The 22082-nt window shown below is 45.3% G+C and overlaps 1 protein-coding gene across 1 annotated transcript; it reads left to right on the top strand.

The window, feature by feature from the left end:
- The first annotated feature begins 184 nt into the window (after window positions 1-184).
- On the top strand, window positions 185-21051 carry Trim42 (tripartite motif containing 42). The gene is made up of 5 exons (XM_021172411.1): window positions 185-672; window positions 3884-4581; window positions 6705-7525; window positions 11319-11543; window positions 20788-21051. The coding sequence occupies exons 1-5, from the start codon at window positions 332-334 to the stop codon at window positions 20872-20874; spliced, it is 2172 nt and encodes a 723-aa protein (XP_021028070.1). The 5' UTR covers window positions 185-331; the 3' UTR covers window positions 20875-21051.
- The last annotated feature ends 1031 nt before the right edge of the window (window positions 21052-22082 follow it).

Raw genomic sequence — 22082 nt, 5'->3', positions numbered from 1 at the left:
ACCACTCCTGTGACATCAGTCTCTTGAAAAACACCCAGTATGTATCCCAGCTACCACCCCTGGGTGCCCTCCTCTTACCTACTCCTGAGCATGTTTAGACATGGTGGGAGTCAGGGATTATGACATAAGCAATGTCCACAGGCTGAAATAGGTAACACCAGCTCAGAAGGAGGAATACCACCTGTGAAGGCCTCATAAACTGGCCAACTTCCTGCCACAACTCCCAAACTGCCAGCCTCACGAGAGTGGGCAAGGGAGAGAAGTGGCCACAATAATCTGGTAGAGGACACTGTCAAAACTCTAGAGGCCTTGTACCACGGAACTAGGAGCCATGGAGACGGCTATGTGTGTGTGTTCTCCCTGCTGTACCTGGCAGAGATGCTGCCCCCGGCTGTTCTCCTGCCTGTGCTGCAAGTTCATCTTCACCTCCGAGCGGAACTGCACCTGCTTCCCCTGCCCCTACAAGGATGAGCGGAACTGCCAGTTCTGCCACTGCACCTGCGCAGAGAACCCCAATTGCCACTGGTGCTGCTGCTCCTGGGCCAATGACCCCAACTGTAAGTGCTGCTGCACGGCCAGCACCAATCTGAAGTGCTACTACTACGAGAGCCACTGCTGCCGCAATGTTACCATCACATTCAGAAAGGGTCGCCTTCGAAGCATCCGCACCTCGTAAGTACTACATGAGTGTTGGCCATCCGTTGTTTGGCTATGTTGGCTCAAAATAACTGGAGAACATGTGCCAGCTATGGGTACCCAAGAACAGGCCAGTGCTTCCTAGAGTATACTCTACATGGGAAACAAAAACACAACAAAAAAATGGTAATTTTGTAGCAGTTAAACAGCCAAGCTCCTTTACCGATGTGAATGCATGCTACATGTACCCTTTGACCCTAAGAGCTCTCACCTTGCAAACAAGTTATGGCCCTCAAGAAACTTTGTACTGTTCATGTAACCATCCCTCTCCTCACTCTGTGCCAGCTGGACTCAGGAAAATATTTAGCTGGGAGATACTAAGTTGCCCAAGACTAAGCAGCTAGGAAGCGGGTAGTCATGACTTGAATCCAGAGCTAGGGCAAGGGTCCAAAATTTAAAAAACAAAAAAAAAAAAGTCATTTCAAAATGGAGACCCCTTTATATGGTATATGCTCCATAGCCTGTTAGATGATCTGAAAAATATAAACTGTTCTTCATCCGATTCCTGGAAACTGCAGCATTTACCAGATGTGTACGGACTTCTAGGAGCCGCTTTTGACCATAGGTAGCAACCTACAGAAGTACCCTGAGCTGACAGCCACCCTTTCTTTCCCCTCCAAAGTCATGACTGTCAGGTTCTCAGTCACTCAGTAAAGTGGCTACCCCACAGGCTAGCAAGCTGCTCTTTTTAAGTCACATGTCAGGGACATCAGGAGCCAGGGAGATTTCGCAGGGGAGGGAAGATCACAGCTAGTGCTTTAGAGTCGTAGACATCAGCAGCTCCCAAATTCAGAAGTGCATATAAATCCCCTGGGGACCTTTAAAAATAAACGCTCCTGCGTGCTCTCCACACCTCAGCATTCTCTTTTCCATTGATCTTGGGATACAACGTGGGCTTCAGAACTGTAAGAACTCGATCCCCATCCAGTGATTCTAACAGGGAGAACTGGAGTCGTCAGCGTGGGACCTAGAGGTTTGGAAGGCAGATGTGAGAATGAGCAGGACTTAGCAGGGAGTGGGCTGTGCAGCGGAGCAGAGGCAGGGTACCAGGGCAAGAAGGCAAGGCTGTGGGACTTGGTGGCCGCTTTAGCATGGAAATCTGCGGGCAGCAGACATCCTGTTTGTACTTCAGTGCCAGGCAGTCAGCTCTAACGTACTGGTGCTTGCCTTCCAACCCCCCTCTCCTGGTCTCCAAACCCCTTCCCTCCCAATGCTGTTCAGGCGCCTAACTTTTTCTTCACTCTGGTCTAATCTAGCCTTCCTGGATTCATTCTTTTCCTCAGACCCTTTCTCATAACTACTCCAGTTCCTTGGGCCATTAACAGAGTTCTCTTAGCCCTGCCCATTCTCCACACAGTATCTCCTTTCTCCCTCCTTCCCTCTTTCTGATCGCTTCCACTCCCTCCATGTATTATACACTGACTCCAAGTCTTACTTTTCTTATCAGAGAAGCTCATCTAGCTACAACATGTACTCTTGACTTGTGACTCTGGGTGACCCTTCTGGTACTGAGCAAGAGGCTTGGACACAGAAAAGAAATAGGGCCAAAAACAGTGAGGCTGTAAGCCTAGATCTCAGCATCCAAGACCCAGGGATAAGCCAGCTCTCAGGTTGCCTAAGGTTATGCAGAGACACTGTATCTCAGGGCCACCCTAGGAAGCTCCTTTGATTGTCAGTGATCTGAGGCATGGGTTCCTTGGCCAAGAAGGACACAAAGAGAAAGAGAAATCAGAAAGGGAAGGGGTCAGAAGAGAACACTGCCCAATGTCAAGTCCAGGACCTGACTATGAACAGAAAGACGAGGGAATAGCCAAAGATAGTGCATCGGCTTGCATCTCCATTCCCACTGCAGAGTCGCTTCTTTCCTAAACTGCTTTTACTCTGATTGCAGCTTCTCATACCAAGCACTTGAATTGCACAAGCATAGTCTCTTCATTTGTAGTTCTTGCCATTGAATCCATGAGGGCGACCTCCAGCAAGTAGACAGAGACCCTTAACTCACAATAGTATAAGCACACATGGGCCTTCACGAGCTTGGCTACTGTTTCCTTCTCTTGCGGTTTCCTCCTCTACTGTGGACATTAGCCGGTGGATAGCGCAAGAGGGTGATTACAGGGATCATATTTACACTGGGGATAGATTATTTTCATTTATACTTTGTAAACCCCCATGAAGGAAGTGCTGCAATCTTTGATTTACAGCTGGAGAAACTGAACACAAAAGAGATTAAGACCCTCTAAACGGGTAACTCTAAATGTGCCATGCCCTGCCATATATAAATTGCCCAGAGGCAAACCCTTGTGTATTGCTGTTGATCTGGAAGTCAGTTCCTGGCTTCTAGGATCAGCACAGAAATTGTCTCTTGCTGTCTTAGAAAAGCCATTTACTACCTTCCTCTGGCCCATCCCACATAGAACAGAAATAGTAATGTCACTGCCTTCCAGGCACAGCCACCAGAAGCATGCCTGTAATTGGGCTAGATTGGATTTATTGACTCATTTGCAACAGGGGGAACATGTCTCACTCCACGCCAGTGTGAGGAACCCGACGGACTGGGGCTTGAGTTAGTGAGAATGGAGTCAATCAGTTGGTTCTCTTACTCCTGTCTAGAAAGCACCTAGAACACATGGAGCCCGAATCGTCTATCAGACGATTCTATCGTCTATCAGAAAAAAAGAGAAGGTACAGTCACTCACATTCCCCAGCAAAGGGGCATGGGAGGCCATTTATGTGGTTTGGACAATATTCTGGTCCAACATCCTGAAGCAGTATTACTTCTGCTCTGATACATCACAGCCACTGTGGTCCTGTGTGATGCTTATGGTGTTACTGATATGCATCAAAAAATCCAAGCCAGCTAACCATGCCATACCCCTCTGCTCTCTCTCTCTCTCTCTCTCTCTCTCTCTCTCAAAATTAAAATTAGCAGGATGGCACTACAGCGCTCTGGCTGGATCCAGAGAGCCTTCTGTGCAGACAATAAATCCAGTCTTCATCATCTTTTAAAATGCCATGTCATGGGTACCAGTGCCTTAACTGAGTTCATTTACTAAGAGAGTGGAGGCAAGCCAAGACAGGCACCATGCAGGAACCGTGTATCACCTTTCCTATGTGCAACCCCTCTAGACTGGTCCTTCTGGAGCTCTTGTGTATTGTTCCTGAAGCCTGGGCTTGCTTTTTCTTTCAGCTCTAAGACCGCCCTCCGCGTGGGGAGCAGCGATACTCAGATGGATGAACCCAAGACCATGCCCGCCAGCAGCCACCTGGTGAGCCACCTCACCTGCCCCATGTGCAACCGGCTGCGCCTGCACTCCTTCATGCTGCCCTGCAACCACAGCCTATGCGAGAAGTGCCTGCGGCAGCTGCAAAAACACGCCGAGGTCACGGAGAATTTCTTCATCCTCATCTGCCCCATGTGCAGCCGCTCGCACTGTATGCCCTACAGCCACCAGATGCACCTGCCAGAAAACTACCTGCGCGGGCGCCTCACTAAACGCTACATGCAGCAGCATGGCTACCTCAAGTGGCGCTTCGACCGCTCCTCGGGGCCTATCCTCTGCCAGGTGTGCCGCACCCGGCGCATTGCCTACAAACGCTGTGTCACCTGTCGCCTCAACCTGTGCAACGACTGTCTCAAGGCCTTCCACTCAGACGTGGCCATGCAGGACCACATCTTCGTGGACACCAGCGCCGAGGACCAGGACGAGAAGATTTGCATCCACCATCCATCCAGCCGCATCAACGAGTACTGCCGCAGCGACAACCAGCTACTCTGCGCTTTCTGCAAGATCGCTTTCCACAATGGCCATGACACGGTCAGCCTCATAGATGCCTGCTCCGAGAGGTCTGCTGCCCTCTTCAGCGCCATCGCCAAGTTCAAAGCAGGTCCTGATCAGTTTCCTGCTCCCCTTCAGTGTAACTCCCAGCTGTGGAAAAGACCAGAGGATGGTGTAGGGAACCTTTTGGGGGCGGGCGGGGGGGGGGGGGGGGGGAGGTGCTCAAGCTGGTGGAGAAATCTAGACACTGGGAGAGCCTGAGATGGCCTGCACAGGTATCCATGACAGCTATCACTGGCCAGTTAGTGTCTCTGTGACTCGGTTTTTTTTTTTCAGCTATAAAATGGCGGTAGCTTCCTCATTGGGTTGGTGAGGATAAGATGGGATATCTTATGAAACATTCTCTCACCTCTGGAAAACAAACTGGAGAATAATAAGCACAGAAAGATCCTGTCATTTTTGTTACAATTTTACTGAACTTTTGTCCCATTTTCCAAAAGGGAAAAATAAGTTTTCTCCAGTCACATCCTGAAATTCTATTTGTTTGTTTGTGTGTGGTGGTGGTGTGTGTGGGGGGGGGGGGGGTTTTGGTACTGATGGTTTTTTTTTTTTTCTGAACATAACAGTTATTTTTAACTCCACCTCCCTGTTTCCAGGGGGAAGAACTAATCTAATGCTGAGAATCATCTCAATTGACGTTATCTGCCATGAACTTTCTGTCAAAATTTAGGCAACAAATTTAAAGAACTGCTAATGGCCACATAGTAATAGGGAACCTCCAAAATAGCAGTATTATTCTGGCCAGCTCCTTTTATCCCTTCTGTCATGGTTGTTCATATTGGTGTATAATATAATTTATATAAAACCAACCATGCTTTTTATACTGGAGCAAAGTACAATAATTTTTTGTAAAGTTCCATAAAAGTTTCATAATATCAAAATGTGTCTTTACCAGGTCAGACATGTCTCTGTCTCCAAGTAGACCTAGAAATTCATTTAGGGAATGGCTCCGCTCATAGAGGACCACTTCATATAGGTCTTTGTCTTAAAGTTTCTATTGCTGTGGTAAAACACCATGACCAGAAAAACACTTGGGGAGGAAAGGGCTTATTTTATACTTCCACATCATAGTCTAGCATTGAAGGAAATCATGACAAGAATGTAAGACAGGAACCTGGAAGCATAAACTGACAGAAGCCATGGAGGAATGCTGCTCCTGGCTTGCCCATTCATGATTAGCTCAGTCTGCTATGTTATAGCATCCAGGACCACCTGTCCAAAGCTAGCACCATTCACAGAGAGCTGGGAACTTCCAGCATCAATCATCAATCAAAATAATGCCTTCAGACTTGCCTACAAGCCAATCCTATGGAGTCATTTTCTCTATTAAGAGTCTTTCTTTCCAGATGACCCTAGCCAGAATGCTCTAGGAATATACCATGCCAGGCTCAATAAGCATACAGCACAGGTGTGGTGTACACTTATCTCTCCATGCATGAGACAGCTGTGCTTAAATAAAGTGGTCGGCAAAAGGCAGCAGCTAGTAAGTCATGCACCCAGACTCTAACACCAGTGCTGAACAGTGACAAAACTCTTTTAAATTTAAAAAGCTGGGCTGGGAGTGTGGGGTGGAATTATTACTACTTATAGTCCATGTCTATAAGAAGTGGTCAGCCGGTCGTGGTGGCGCACGCCTTTAATCCCAGCACTCGGGAGGCAGAGGCAGGCGGATTTCTGAGTTCGAGGCCAGCCTGGTCTACAAAGTGAGTTCCAGGAGAGCCAGGGCTACACAGAGAAACCCTGTCTCGAAAAAAAAAAAGTGGTCTACCATCAATAGCTGAAGAACACTCGGTCAAGCTTGGTTGGTAAGACACCATTTAGTAGACATCAGAAATTTGTTTCTCTGCTACAAGAGACGTAGTCCAGGGGAAAGTTACGAGTGCCAGGAGCATGTGGAGGAAGAAAAAAGGGGAATTTACTTCAAAGGTCTGTTGTAGCCTATGTCAGCCAAGCTAGGCGTTCTCTCTCTCTCTCTCTCTCTCTCTCTCTCTCTCTCTCTCTCTCTCTCTCTCTCTCNTCTCTCTCTCTCTCTCTCTCTCTCTCTCTCTCTCTCTCTCTCTCTCTCTCTCTCTCCATTTCCTTTGAGTCCAGAGATTTGCTTCGGTTTGATATGGCTTTGATATCTGTAGAGATGAAAATATTCATGGTAACCGACTTGGTTGTTTTTTTCAGTCCGATATGAAATTGATAATGACCTGATGGAATTCAACATTCTAAAGAGCAGCTTTAAAGCTGACAAGGAAGCAAAGAGGAAGGAGGTCCGGAATGGATTCCTCAAACTGCGAGCCATCCTTCAAGAGAAAGAGAAGATCATCATGGAACAGATAGAGAATCTGGAAGTGTCCAGGCAGAAAGAAATTGAGAAATATGTGTACATTACGACCATGAAAGTGAACGAAATGGATGGCCTGATTGCTTACTCCAAAGAAGCCCTGAAGGAAACAGGACAGGTGGCCTTCCTGCAGTCTGCCAAGATCCTGGTGGACCAGATTGAGGAGGGCATCCAGAATACCTTCAGGCCCGACCCTCAGCTGCGGCTTCACTCCCTCCACTGTATCCCCTTGGATTTTGCCGAACTCTCCAATGCCATCCACGAGCTCTTTCCCACAGGACCCAAAAAGGCTTGCTCCTCAGGGGACTCACTCCCTTCCCAGTATCCTATCCACTCGGAAATGATGATCGCCAGGAAGGTGACATTCAGCACCCACAGCTTCGGCAACCAGCAGATATACCAGCGGAGCTCTTCCTTGATGTCCTTCAACACCGCCAATGACAAGGGCAAGATGGGTCTGGAGAACTATGGGAGAGCCCAGTCTGCCGCGCCCGCCAAGACGACTGATGGCCTTTACACCTACTGGAGTGCCACGGGGGAAACCCAGCCTCCGCAGAGCAGTAACAGCTTCCACAACTGGTATTCCTTCAACGACACCTCTGTGAGGACCCCAGGCCCAATTGTCATCTACCAGACACTGGTGTACCCAAGAGCTGCCAAGGTATGACAAAGGGGAGGGTGGAGGGCAGGGCACAGAATGAAAGAGAGAGGTCAGAGAAGGTTGTCTATAGCGCTTTGGCCTCTAGAACGTGGTCACTTGAGTCTACTCCTCTAGACTCTTTGTAGTCAGCCTAGTCAGTAGGGTAGGGTCCTGAAATGTTAGTTAATCTAGTCAGTGTATTGAAAACATAATAAGTGCATGTAAATTCCAACCCAACCTGATGGACAGCTTTTCTATTGAAAGAAACACAGGCTAGGAAGAAGGCTCAGTGAGCAAGAGGCTTGTTGTGCAAGCATGAAGAACTGAATTTGCATCTCTATCACACATGTCAAAGCCTGGTGTATATCTGTGCTTCCAGTGCTGGGGTGGCAGAGGCAGGGGGAGCCAGGATCTTCCTGATTGGCTAGCCTAGTGGAAACAATGAACTCCAGCTAGATGACAGGCCCTGCCTCAGGGTTAGGTAGGTAAGTAGACAGACAGACAGACAGACAGACAGACAGACAGACAGACAGATTTATAGATAGTAGAATATGGGAGAGAGAAGACAGTAGAAGACAGTGTCAACCCCCTGGTCTTTACACTAACATAAACAGTCAAGTGGGCATGCACGCATGTGTGCTGCACACCCACATATACATACAAACCACACCACACCGAAAGGAAGGAAGGAAGGAAGGAAGGAAGGAAGGAAGGAAGGAAGGAAGGGAGGGAGGGAGGGAGGGAGGGAGGGAGGGAGGGAAAAGAAGCCAAAAGAAAGAATCAAGTTGGAACTAAAGAAAGTTTCAAACTGGCTTGGGAGGTCATGGAAGTATGGGGAAGAGTCCAGAACTGAATTAGGTGAGCAGTCTCTGCTGTCTGCCAGCTGTGGGTTCCTTTAAACTGTTACTTCTCTTAGATCCAGGCTCCCTGGGTTTGAAAAGATTCAGATGACCATCCCCAGAACCATTCCAGTTCTCTGCTGAGATCCATCTTCTGTCTCAGGGGTGATATGGAGAGTGGAGTGTCTTACAGGTCTCCACACCTGCATCACCTCTGACAGCACAGGCCACTGGCCATCTTAACCTAACACTGAACAAATGCTCTTTGCCTTACTGTCTCTCTGAAATCCAGCTGAGCCTGAATTGAATTGCCTATGGAGTATGTTATTTAAACTCCAAGAGGCAAAAGGGCTGCTGGGCAATTGGAGTTTCTGGCCTCTTTTGAGGTTCCTGCATGGACACACCTCCCAAATTACTCCATGGCCTGCTTCCAAATGGCACAGCTCATCTTTTGTCCCTCTTTCAAAGACAGTAGGCATCTTGAAATGTGGACTAGTGGTTCCAAGCACTACCATCTCCTGCAGACTTGTTAGAAGGTGGATTCTTTGTCGTTGAATTTCCAGGCCTCAGAGTCTAGCTCTCACAAGCTGCCAGGTATTGCCAATGCTGCTGTCTGCAGACTGCACTTCAGTAGGTAGGGTCTAAACACAAGAAAATGGAGATCGGACAGAGACCAGGTTTTACCTTCTCCCTCTATGAGACATTGTAATGTGTGCTTCAGAGGATAAACTAATACCACAAGAAATGTGCCAGATAGAACAGCACCCTCCTGGAGACCATCAACACAGCATGGTGCCTCTCCCTGTCCTTCACACAGAAATGGGGTACAGGTGACATCGGTGAACTCTGGCCACGCTGTATCTCATCTCAGTGACACCCCCAGCCTCTCAGGGAGTCCACAGCCCCTGTTCTGAAGCAGAAGGGCTGGTGGGGTCCGCTCCATATTTGGACTTGGAGACGTCACATGTGCTGCCTAAGAGTTATCCTTGGATGATGATGATGATGATGGTGATGATGGTGATGATGGTGGTAGTGATGATGGTGATGTAGAAAATCCCTGTTCCAGGGTCGTTAAATGGACCTTCCCCGGGATTCATTGTGCTCTACAATGAAAATAATTAAGTCTATGTAGACCTGGCTCCTAAATTTTCAGAGCTTCAGTATAGAAAATGTTCGAGTTGGTCTTAGAAGATTATTTGTATGTATTCCAAAGATCTCGAGAGATCTTTTGATTCAATTTGAATTTTAGAAATAATTTCTTAAGAAACTGTCCTCCTCAAAAAAAAAAAATCAGATGAGGATTTATGCCCCAAAAATATTTGTTGCAGCATTTATCTGAGTACAAAAGCAGAAAAATCTGACTGCTCGACTGTAGAAGGGGTCAGTTATTTTAGAAAGCTTTTTTTATATAATTCCATTACATTTATTCATTTTATCTCTCTCTCTCTCTGTGTATGTGTGTGTGTGTGTGTGAGAGAGAGAGAGAGAGAGGGAGGGAGGGAGAGGGAGAGGGAGAGGGAGAGGGAGAGGGAGAGGGAGAGGGAGAGGGAGAGGGAGAGGGAGAGGGAGAGGGGAGGGAAAGAGAGAGATGCCAGAGCATACATGTGGAGGACAGAGGACAACTTTGAGAGTACCAGTTCTCTCCTTCCACTGTGGGGCTCCTGGGACTCAAACTCCATGTTGTTGGGCTTAGCAGCAAGCACCTTTACTCTCTGAGCCACCTTGCTGGCCTCTAGGGGCAGGTTTTTTTTTTTTTTTGACTGTATAAGACAGATGAACTGTAAGTTAAGAGAATAAAGCAGAACCATGCAATCCTGATCCCTGCATGAGTGTGCTTGCATCTCCCCCGACAGGAGAAAGACTTACAGGAATCAACGTGTGGATTAGGGGAGATGTTTATTTTCTTCCCTTATATTTCTGCATTTCCAAAGCATGTTACGATAAATGTTCTTCTTGTTTTGATCATCAGAATGAATGATCAAATCAGAATAACTTCATTATGCTATGTGATTTCATTTAGAAAAGCTAGTACTCGTGAAATTATACATTAGCTGTGCCTTATGGCATTTGACTTTAGCAAAAAATATAATAAGAGCAGTAGAAATATGCTTTTAAAATACAATGTTTTTTAAAGTTCAGGGTCATCAACATGGTGGCACTTACCACCAAACCTAACAATTTGGGTCCTATTCCAAGGAACCACGTGGTAGGAAAAGAGAACAGATGCCAGCAAGTTGTCCTCTGACCTCCACATAGACTCCATGGCATTTGGTGTGTGCACAAACATGCTCGAGTGCATATCACTCACACACACATCCACACACACACACACACACACTAAATATATAAATAAACAAATAAATAAATAAATGATATGAAAACACTATTATCACAAACTGTTTCTATGCCAAATTGAGACTTGTTACTGTGTCTCTTCTTGGGAGTTGACATCTCATGATTTGAGTATGAACTTACTGTCTTTATTGTTGGATATTTTCTCAGGAGTAGAGAAGGAAATAACTTTGCATTCCAGACAACTGTGTGACTCTACCATGTTCTGTGAGTCCACTGGCATTTGCCAAATGTCTCCTTCTTGTGCCTGTGAAGTGGGAGGATGAAATCTGCCTCCCAGTGGCTTCTGGGAATTCCCAGATCTGTAGTTAGGAGCACCTGGTAGGAGCGCTGATGTCCAACAGGCAGCTGGTAAACGTTATCTCTGGCCATTGCCTTCACATTGAGTGACAGGAACAGAACCCTGAAGATCATCCCCCTGTTCCCGAAATCCATTCCATGAATCACACAAGACTTCACCAGAGCTTCCCAAGACCCTTACTCGTGGTCAAATCAAAGCTCTCCGCAGCTGTAGAAGATGGGGTCAGCTTAAGCACAGCCCACAGACAGGCTACCGCACAAATCCTAGGGGAAGGACAGAGCAGTGTGTGTTGGTGCCATGCTCATATACCCACTTCTCCTAGGTTTACTGGACATGCCCAACAGAAGACGTGGACTCCTTTGAGATGGAATTCTATGAGCTCGTTACCACCCCTCCTAATAATGTGCGCACAGAGCTCTGTGGACAAATTCGAGACATCCTGCAGCAGAACCTGGAGCTACACAATCTAACCCCCAACACTGAGTATTTGTTCAAGGTTAGAGCCATCAATGATAATGGTCCTGGGCAGTGGAGTGACATCTGCAAGGTACTGTGTACATTGACTTCTTAGGTTAAACGTTTTTCCTATTAATTTTACTGGAGAATCCCACATATGTACACATGCCCACACATGTACTCACACATGCATGCCATAGTACACAGACAGATGTTAGAGGCTCAATCTGAGGGCCTCAAGAACCTTTACCAGTTGACCCATCTCTCTGACCCATCAGATGGGAATGCCTTCATAGAATCAGGATTTGGCTTAACTAGGCTTCCTAGATCAGCAGAGACCACAGAGAATTCTATCTCCAAGCCCAGAAAGCTGGTTAACTCTCAGTCAATGACAGTGTCTCTCATCTCTGGATCCAGGGATCATAGGTTCTGCTGAACTCAAAACTTTGCGTTAGGATACAGAAGTTCAGAGTATGACCAAGCATAGTCCCTCCTTCCACCACAGTCAGGGACTCGCAGTCATTGTATGAGAAGAGTAAGAAATAATTACAGTGGGGAAATTCCAAAGGAGCAATGCTCCCTATGAAGACGGCAAGGTGTGAAATTTAGCAAAGACGCACAGCAGCCAGTTAAATCAGCATTTCTCACAGAGGACAATTGAAGCGTGTAGTACAAGAATATCCCATGTAATATTTAAAGCATATTTATACTAAAACTACTTTTGGTTTCTCTGGTAGTTAAAAAAAAAAAAGACACGGAGCAGGTCAGGTTGGCTTCATGAAGCAAAGGAACAAACTATGGTTTTTGTGATGGAGAGCTAATGCTAATCTGAATTCCCAGTGACGGCACACTCATGAGTGCCATTGTAATGACATTGAGAATACTGGGACAGGCAAGAGCTATCATACTATATAACTGTGGAGCTGTTCTCTGCAATCAAATAAGATTTCGAGGTTCTTTAAAAGTAAAAAAAAAAAAAAAAAAAAAAAAAAAAAAAAAAAACTCATTTAGGGTTTGGAAGAAGGGAGATATATGGCACCAAGAGAGAGAAGGAAGCCTTGAAAGACCTCTAAGACACACCTAGAAGAAACATCTGTCAAATCTGATGTCCACAGAAGCTAGAAAGTTATCACCCTTCCCTTTCCTTCCCTCCCTCCTCTCTTTTCTCTTCCCCTTCCCTTCCCATGCCCCTCCTCTTCCTTCTTCCTCTCTCCTACCTCCCTCCCATCTCCACTTCTCCTTTTCCCCTCTTGCCCTCTTCCTCTCTCCTCCTTCTCTCCTGTCCACTTCTCTCTGAATCGGCCTCATTTTGAGTCGGCCCTAAGTTTCTGCTCCACTAAGCCCAGCTTTCGTGTACTCTTGGGTCGTCTCCACCCATGCTCTGAGTGGTCTGAGTGCTCAGGGCCATTGGATCGGGTTAACTGCAATCTGGTCAATCGGGTCAATCAGGTTAATAGCAATCTGGTCAGATGTTTGAGGGTTTGCCTGTCCCTTCTAACCATGTTGGAGAATAGGAAGGAAGTGGGGTTGTGCTATCAGTAGCAGTTCTGCAGAGTGGGGCTATTCTCCTGATCATGCTTCCCCAACCCCCACGCCCACGCCCACGCCCACAGAGGTTGGACACTTCCATGCCAAGGAAGTGAGATGAGAGAGCCTGCCTGGCTGCTCTGCAAGCTGTTCCTCTGCTGGCCTCTCAGCCTGTGTGGCAGTTGCCACGGGGACCTCTCTCCAGAGCCCCGAAGCCTCAGACCTGTTGCTACGTTTTCCATTCCATGCTCTCGACTACAGATTTTGCTTTTAATCTGATTCCATCTGCCTTCTCAGCCTTTAGAATCCTGCAGAAATGTCTTACTCACGAAGGGCACTCAGTAGCTGTTAATTTTTCTAATGAATCATCTGTCATCTCTAGACGTGAGGGAGGACTGGGGACAGATAGAGAGACCAAGGCGTGTCGTCAATCCGCCACCTTACCCTCCTGAGTCTTCTCATCTCTCTCCCACTATGACCTCCTTGCAAACAAAATTCTTGCCTAATTCATCTCTCTCTCTCCTGTGGTGCTTACCGAAGCAGTTTGCACACAGCAGCCTCTTAATTATTGAATGGAAACATGAGTAAAAATGTAACCAAACAAATGAATATATGGGCGAATGTCTAAATTAAGGACTGAAGGAGTAAATTGATAAATAAAATTAATAATCACAAAGTATCATAAGATGCCTGAAGGCAGAATGTTTTATACAGTCAGAATAGCCTTCCCCTAAATCTGTCTTTATGCGATTAATTTGCCGCCCTATGAAAGAGAGGGAAATGCATGCCTGTCTCTTTGCTTTTCCTCACAATATCTAAATGAGCAGAACCCTAATTAATGAGGTTTTCTGGAAGCTTCATTTTTATCTGACTCAAAGAGCTACAGTATAGATTTTTCCTTCAGAAGTAATTCTTCCTCCCTCCTTTGCGGTTCTATTAGCATTCCGAGGAAACACTGCCTTCCTTAACATTTGTCATGATTTGCATAAGTAAAGGCTTCACCAGCAAATGAAAATAAGATGGTGTGTTTGAATGACATTTATAAAGCTTCATAAAAGTAATGGCTTTAGCTCTTTCCTATAAAATCGAAATTTTTTTCCTTTGGCACTGGTGTACGCGTATCTCTGAAAGGTTTCATTTGAATGCTTCTAAGAGGTAGCATAGTCACGTCTTATTCCCACCACCATGCTTCCAGCCTATGTACTTCTATAAAAGATGTGAAAGAAAACCTTTTATATTTGATTTGCATAGCCTAAGACTTGTTGAATATTTTTTTAAAGAAAATTTCTTTGGTACATAATACATGCAACAATAAAATTAGTTATCCAACACTTTAAAGGTCACATTTGAAGGTCAAATCTGTGTTATCCATTATCGCTGATCATCCTGGAGTCTCAGATGTCTCCTCGAAGAGGAAGCACATATGGAGAAAACACAGGGGATGGGTCTGTATTCAAAGCCAGAACTCTAGCCTCCTGGACCAGAGTCAAGTGTAAATGAATAAGCCAGGGAGGAGAGAGCTCATGCCTGGAGTACCAGCACACAAGACTTCACCAGAGCTTCCCAAGACCCTTACTCATGCTCTAAAACAAAGCTCTCAGAAGCTATAGAAGCTGTGGTCAGCTTAAGCATAGCACATGTCTCTGGGGAAGTGATATCAAAGCACTGAGTCTCTTTTTGATGGATCAACTATTGTTTCTGAGACAGAATTGTGTCTTGAAAGAGCTTTGGAATTTGAGCTCATGTTCCTGAGTCAGACCCCAACAACACTAGCTTGCTAAGTTCCATGGCAATGGGATACGATGTTTGTCTTACTGGTTCCTTATGGCTCATGGTCTCTGCCTCAAAGCCTCTAACATCAAGGAGCCTAATGGTCTATTTTGAAAGGACAGATAAGTGTGTTTTAGGCAGTGTGTGCGTGTGTGTATGTGTGTGTGTGTGTGTGTGTGTGTGTGTGTGTGTGTGTGTGTGTTGGCCTCTGTTTCTCCTCCTTGGATCTTCCCTTGGTCCTCAACACACCCCCTGACCACATTCCATTCCTGGCTACCACTCCCTCTTTGCTCCCCATCTTCTCCCGCACACTTGAGACCCTGATTAGCCCTGTCCTTCTGTGTGTGGGTTTCCTTTGCCTACTGTGACAAATAGGTGGTTAAACAAACGAATCATTACATTTCTGCAGCTCAGGAATAGAAATGGTTCTCATTGGCTAAATTTTAAATCAGTGTACCATCTGTGTCTAGATCCTTCTGTGGCGGGATTTCTGAGGTAGAACCCACCCCTCGCCTTTTGCTGGCCACTCAAATTTCTAACTCATGTTCCTTTCTTCTGTCTTCAAGACATCAACTTCCAACTAGGTCTGTCTCCCTCCCGCCGGCCCTCCCTCAGGCTCCCCTCTGCCTCTCCCTGCCACCTGAAGGGCCTTTTGTGATAGCAGTGAGCCTGTGGTGATGGGAAATTTTCCTATCCCCAAACAGCTAACTTAATTCTCCTAAGGTAGAACACAGAGATTTGAGGGTTCAGAAAAGGACTTCTGTGAGGGTCCATTGATCCGCCACTCTAATCTATATAGATTAGTGAATTACAACAGATTTAGAGGCAACGCTTTGAGCCTGGCAATACTCAGTAACTGATGCTTTCCTGGGTCTTTGGAGCCCATCAGAGAATGTAGCCATTCCTGTCTCCAAGCCATTCTCAAAGTCCTTCTCAGTCTGTCAGTCCCTCAAAAATGTCTATGTGCCAAAGAGACCATTGTTTGGTCAGCCTGGGTCTCTGCAGGGCCCTTTCCTTACCCTGCACTGCAGCTGGAACTCTGACACAGAATAAGGTGGCCTCTCTGCCACTAAGTCCCAACTTTCTTCTCCCCAGGCTGTCACATACCTTCTTAACGGTTGTGACTGACACACCCCAAGGACTGCCACCTCCTCCCTAGACACCCACTCACAAGCAGTAGCTCCAGGCCCTGAAGTGTAGATAGAATGAATGATCTATCTACATCAGTGGTCTCAACCTTCCTAATGCTATGACCCTTTAATACAGCTCCTTCTATTGCAGTGAATCACCCAACCCAACAACCACTAAATTATTTTTGTTGCTACTTCATAACTATAACTTTGGATCATAATTGTAGATATTTGTGTTCCCTGATAGTCTTAGGTGACCCCCATGAAAAGGTCATTCCATCCCCGAAAGCATCACAGCCCACAGGTTAAGAAGCACTGATCTATATCGTTATGGGTATTTTGTCCCTGGATTTCGGATGCTATGCCATCCTTCATAGCGTGTATCTGCTTCTTGCATGTCACCTGTCTACTCAGTGTGGACACCCAGGTTAGCTCCACTAATGCTACAGTAGACAATGCTTGTGGCTTGGGATAGAGGTGTAAAAGTCTCCCTGGATTTTTTATGAGTCAGGTTGAGTTGCACTAACAAGTTGCTACAGATCAGGGATCGCTAGACAGCTGTGGCTCTAGCTAAAAGTCTTTCGCACTGTGCTCCTGAGTGATCTTTCCCCACGTATCCCTGAGGTCTACACTCAAATGTCCTCCTATAACAATGGTTGTGGGTTGGATTAAAGCTGCCCAAACAGCCTCATTTTAACTTCATTGCCTCCTTAAAGGCCCTGACCCAGCAGAATCATATCTGAGACTAGGAATACAACATATGAACTTAAAGGAGCATAGTTGATTTCATATAAGAAATGCACTATGACTGAAATGTCTGGGTTATAAACTACATGATTGTCCTAGTGAGGGTTTTACTGCTGTGAACAGACACCATGACCAAGGCAGTTATTATAAGCACAACATTTAATTGGGGCTGGCTTTCAGGTTCATAGGTTCAGTCTATTATCATCAAGGTGGGAGCATGGCAGTGTCCACACAGGCATGGTGTAGGAGGAGCTGAGAGTTCTACATCGTGTTCCAAATGCCACCAGAAGACAGGATTCCAGGGAGCTAGGATGAGGGTCTTAAAGCCCATACCCACAATGACACACCTACTCCAACAAGGCCACACCTCCTAATATTGCCACTCCCTGGGTTGAGCATACACAAACTGTCACAGCAGTGTACTTAATTTGGCCACATCCATGAATATTTCCATAAGAGAGACCTTCTATCCTAAATTCAACCTGCGTTGATCAAGCGCAACCTGATAGTTACATCAGCTCACTTTATTTTTCTACATTTCATTTCAAATGATCACACTCTTCCAGGATTCCTCCCATAAGTGGCCTGTTACCACCCTTTGCCCACTACCCTACCTCCCCCACCCCACCCCATCCCACCCATGCCACTTCCAGCCCTATACTCTCCTGACTTGGTGACTCACGGGACACCATGTATTCCAGATGATGGTTTTAGACATTGCTAATATTTCTGCTCCTCTGATATTTGTCTTATCACCTCTGTTCATATTGTACTCCATGAAATGGCAGGAGTCTTAAACTCTCAAATAATCAAAGTCGTAACTGTTTTTCTTTATGGTATGACCTTTGGGGGTTCTGTTTAAAAAGTCCCTGCCTTGACTAAGATCACAAAGATAATCTTCCACATATTCTTTTATTAAATTTATAGTTTCACCTTTATCAGTCTTATCAGTACACAGTCTACCTTTAAATGCAATGCAAAGAACAGCTGTATCTGCTCTGCTACAACTGAGCCCATTTACCCAACGTTGTCTACTAGGATTGTGCTGTGTACAGTCACGGTGCTATTTTGATCATGCATTCACTGTCTATATATTTAGGGTTCATTCCTGAATCCCCTAGTATGTCTCAACATTCTGCTTTCTATTTTGACAAAAATTAAAAATGGCTTCAGCAGAAACAGGGCCATATGCAAAGTAAAGATAATATTGTATAAATGGTAGCAAATCACCCATTGCTGGAGGAAAAAATGGAGATAATATATGCATAACGATGTTATGAAAATGTAAGCTGCACAGGGAGCCATGGGGGCAGTAAAGGGGGCTAACAGTGCAGTGAGCTATGGGACTAGGAACCGAAAACATAGAAGACTGGAGGTCTTTGTCTCAAAGTGGAGTGAAGATGTTTAAAGATAAAGACTGGGGATGATGCGAAACAGCCCCAACGCTCACGTCAGTGCCTGTCTGCTTTTACTGGGATTTAGTCTCAGCTGTGTGCTGTCCTAATGAATTGCCAAGGCACCTTCATTAACCATGCTTCTTTTGCAAAACAAAGACTAGCAAGTCATGGAGGCTTTCTAATTCTTATAAACATCGAAGGAACCCCTTGTGGTTATTGTTTTAGTTATTTTATTTTTAATCCAAACAGAATTGGGTTAGAAAGACATTGAGAAATTAATTGGGAGGCAGTTGATAGGTTTGCCATATTATCTGAACATTCATTCAAACTGCTTTATGTGAGGTTTTCTGGGGTCTTCAACCTTGTGTTCCTGGGTAAACTACATAGTTTAGTGATCTAATGAACAGAAGTAAGACTACACTCTATACCGTGTCATATGTGATTAATTTGCTATGATTTTAGATGCATAATCACATTGTAAGCCAGGGATTATGCGAAATAAGAGACTCACCAATTTGCTTATTGTAGCGTTTCGCCACACATATGTGTACCCAAATATGTTGCATCCTTAAACATATCTAGGAAAAACACAAAAGTGAACAGTGCACAACCTTTGATGCCTTGAGTGTTTGTTCTATATTGTAGTATATTCCTAACAGATGGCTGGTTCAGTAGGAAAGCTATTGTCCTCTCTAGATAAATCTGAATCCCGGCAAATCTTTAAGGACTCTGTTATTCCAAGACTGTTGGTTCAGCTTATCATCTGTAAGTAATGGTGCTTTTATCTCGTCGCTCACAGTCTTTGAGTTTATATTTCTTTTTCTTTCCTAATCACTTTAGCGAGAGCCTTGAGTCAGACCCAGGATGGCAGAAGTAGACACACTTGTCAGTTGCTGACACTAAACTTTCTCCATTGACTTTGTTGTTTCTATTCAGTATTTAGGTTTATAGTCATTGACCTAAAGAAACATCTCTGACTTCCAGGATTCCAAGAGCTTTTGCATAGAGAATGATATTATTTGCATTCATTGATGTAATCATATGATTTTTCTCCTTTAGGACTTTATCAATTAAGTAAATTATGATGGGTTTTGGTTGGTTGGTTGGTTGGTTGGTTGGTTGGTTGGTTTGGTTTGGTTTGATTATGGTGCCATGAATTAAACCCAGGACCTGGCCTTTCTAAGTGTTGTTCTGGCTCACCATGACTGCCTTTTCTAATGCTGGATTCCACTTCTTCATGAAATAAGCCCTTGGTTGGCATCACATATTGCTTTCGTATGTCATTCTAACAGCTATTTCAGTTACTGTGATTTGATTTTTATATGATATTTTAGATGATTTTTTGCATCTATGGTCATAAGTGGATTGGACATATCACTGCTTGTCCATACTGTTTTTATCAGAATCTAGAACTGATGTTTCAAATCTAGCTTCCAGGAGTCGGGGAGCCTCTCTCTCCTCTCCTTTTCTGGGGAAGCCCCGTCACACAGCTTCAGTGTGGGACAAGGAAGGAGGTGCCAACCATCATTTCAATTTCTGTAGCATTTTCATTCTGTCTTTTTGCTTCTTCTGTCCTCTGTTGTGCCTGACGCTGCTGTTTTCGCGCTAACGCTCCCCAGCCACCTCTGTCCCATTACGCTACACAGTCGTTGGCTTTGGAGCTCCTTACAAAAGTTTGAGACAAAATTGTCAAATGTGTATTTTTTAATGCACTTCCAAACCCCATAACTCACAGTACCACTAGGCCTTGTTGGCTGTCCCCAGTAGCTCTGTGCACCTCTGACATTTTTCATTTCATCTTTATCAGGATTCTCTCTATGCAGCATCTCTGTTTTTGCCCAACACAGATATAAAAGATTAAAAACATTATCATAGAGACTTTGTGCTTCGTATAAACATTTCTCCTCATCAATCGAACCTAGTCCTGCCCCATCTACTCATGTATCTCTTGGCCTAATTTGCATGGGCAGTGGGATCTTCCATCCCAACTTTAGTTCCTAAATGCCTCTTCAGTAAATGTGTATTAGGGATTGGGAATGATGCGAGGTCGGAGACATGGAGGTCCATCACGGAGAAGCATGACGAAGTTGAGTCTGTAAGGTTTCTAAGAAGGTCCTCCTTAGCCCTGCTGCCCAGAATCTTGCCTTTCTTGGGTAGCACTGAGTCACCAAGCATACCTGAGTTAGAAGATAGCATTCCTGTCTATGTAAAATGGGGAAAACTGGACAACTTACAAATTCTGCTTTATTCATCTTTCATACACATCTCTAAGAATCTTCTCTTTACTTAACTAATGTTGAGACTACAGAGACTTAAAACAAATTAAAAAAACTGTCATTTCCCCCAACACCCTAAACAGGTCACCCCAAGTTTAGTAAAGAAACCACTCATTAGCTGAAACTTAGAAATTGAAAGACAGGAAAGAAACAAAGTTCCAGAGGCTAGCGTGGGGGGATGTTCTGTGGTAAGGGCCATTTGGGGTGTAGTCTATCATGCTTGTCCACATTCGGTTGTATGAACTGCCTTGAGAGAGGTAGAACCTGATGTGTAGGATTGGAGTGGCAGCACACAACAGCTGTGGGCTGCTGTGAAAGCTCTGTGGTACCCTGAGTCTGGGGCTCTTCATCTCTATAGAGGGGCTGAGCGTGCATGCTTCCCATGGTTGTCATGGGCATTGGTGAGATGGTGTATGGGATGATCCTGGGCTCTAGGAGCTACTATCCCTCCGTGGATGGTCCCACACACTCTTTGCTTTCCCTTGTAGGTGGTAACACCAGATGGGCGTGGGAAGAACCGAGCTAAGTGGGGACTCCTGAAGAACATCCAGTCTGCCCTCCAGAAGCGCTTCTGAGCCTTGGAACCCCCCTCAGAACTCTACTGCTCATAGAGATATCTATATGTGTATGTATGTATTTTTCTCACCACATTCCTCGAGGAGGTTGTAGGGTAGATGGATGTTTCCAGTACCTCTGGGTTTTCCAAAAGAAGTTTCCTAAAAGCCAATAAAAGGAAATGTCTGACATCATAACCTGCTGTGATTGATTCATTATGATGAAACTAAGAGACAAAGCCTGTTGGTCTGTATACGCTCAGGTTCCAGCCTGAGCTCCGAATTCATGGTGCTCTGTATGGGACAAGTGGCATGTGCCTGGGTGGTAATGATTGTTCTATCTAGAAGCAAGACCCCTGGGTGTTCATTCAAGTGCTGGCCTAGCTCACTATAGGTGTCTGAGCAAGTCAGCGATTGGTGGGGAGGCTTTCCCTCAATATTTAATCTGTCTCAGTACTGAGCACCTGGCACTGTGAGAATGCTCTTCCAAATTATTAAGCCCGTGGTTTCCCACAGCTTTTGCCCATGATCTGAAGTCTGCCTCTGGCCCATAAAAAGAGCCAGGCCTCCCTTTTCTCACTCCTCTGTAACCCAGAGCAAAGGAGAAGCCCCAGAATGCCTGGTACGAATTACAAGACTGTATGCCCGGGAGCTGTGTTACGATCCCATCCCTGCGAATGACAGGCCAGATCCACCATCAAATCTGGTATTATCGTATAATCGTTTTTTGAAAAACTTCAGAACCATCATTAGCACGGCAAGCAAATGAAATGACATGCCAGCAGGGATTCCACCACTGATCAACTAAAGTGAAATTAAACTTTAAAATATTAACTGTGTGAATATCACATTATCATGATCATGCCTACTCCCGGCATGGACAAGGACCATGGTGCAATTAAAGAATCCATACATCCCAATGCTGCCTTTCTAGAGACCATGTGAACTTGCCTTCACGGACTAAAGAAGCGAAGATCCCTGAGAAGCCACCAAACCAGGAGCCGAGTCTTCCAAAGTCAAAGGGAGTTTCTGAACAGGAGCAACACTTTCTTCCATTCTTTGGTCCTTGTGGCTATGATCCATAGAAATTCCCCTCTGGGGACCATGCCTGAGGTACAAGCATGTATTTTAGAATGGGTGTAAGGGTCCTAAATATGACCAAGAGGTTCTTAATTACACACTTATATACTGCCATGTTGAGCTATCTCTCCACGTCCTTACACATTCCA

The sequence above is a fragment of the Mus caroli genome, chromosome 9 (assembly GCF_900094665.2).
Source record: "Mus caroli chromosome 9, CAROLI_EIJ_v1.1, whole genome shotgun sequence".
Taxonomy (NCBI): Eukaryota; Metazoa; Chordata; class Mammalia; order Rodentia; family Muridae; genus Mus; species Mus caroli.
The sequence above is the reverse complement of the archived record's forward strand: the minus strand, read 5'-3'. Positions and strand labels throughout refer to the sequence as shown.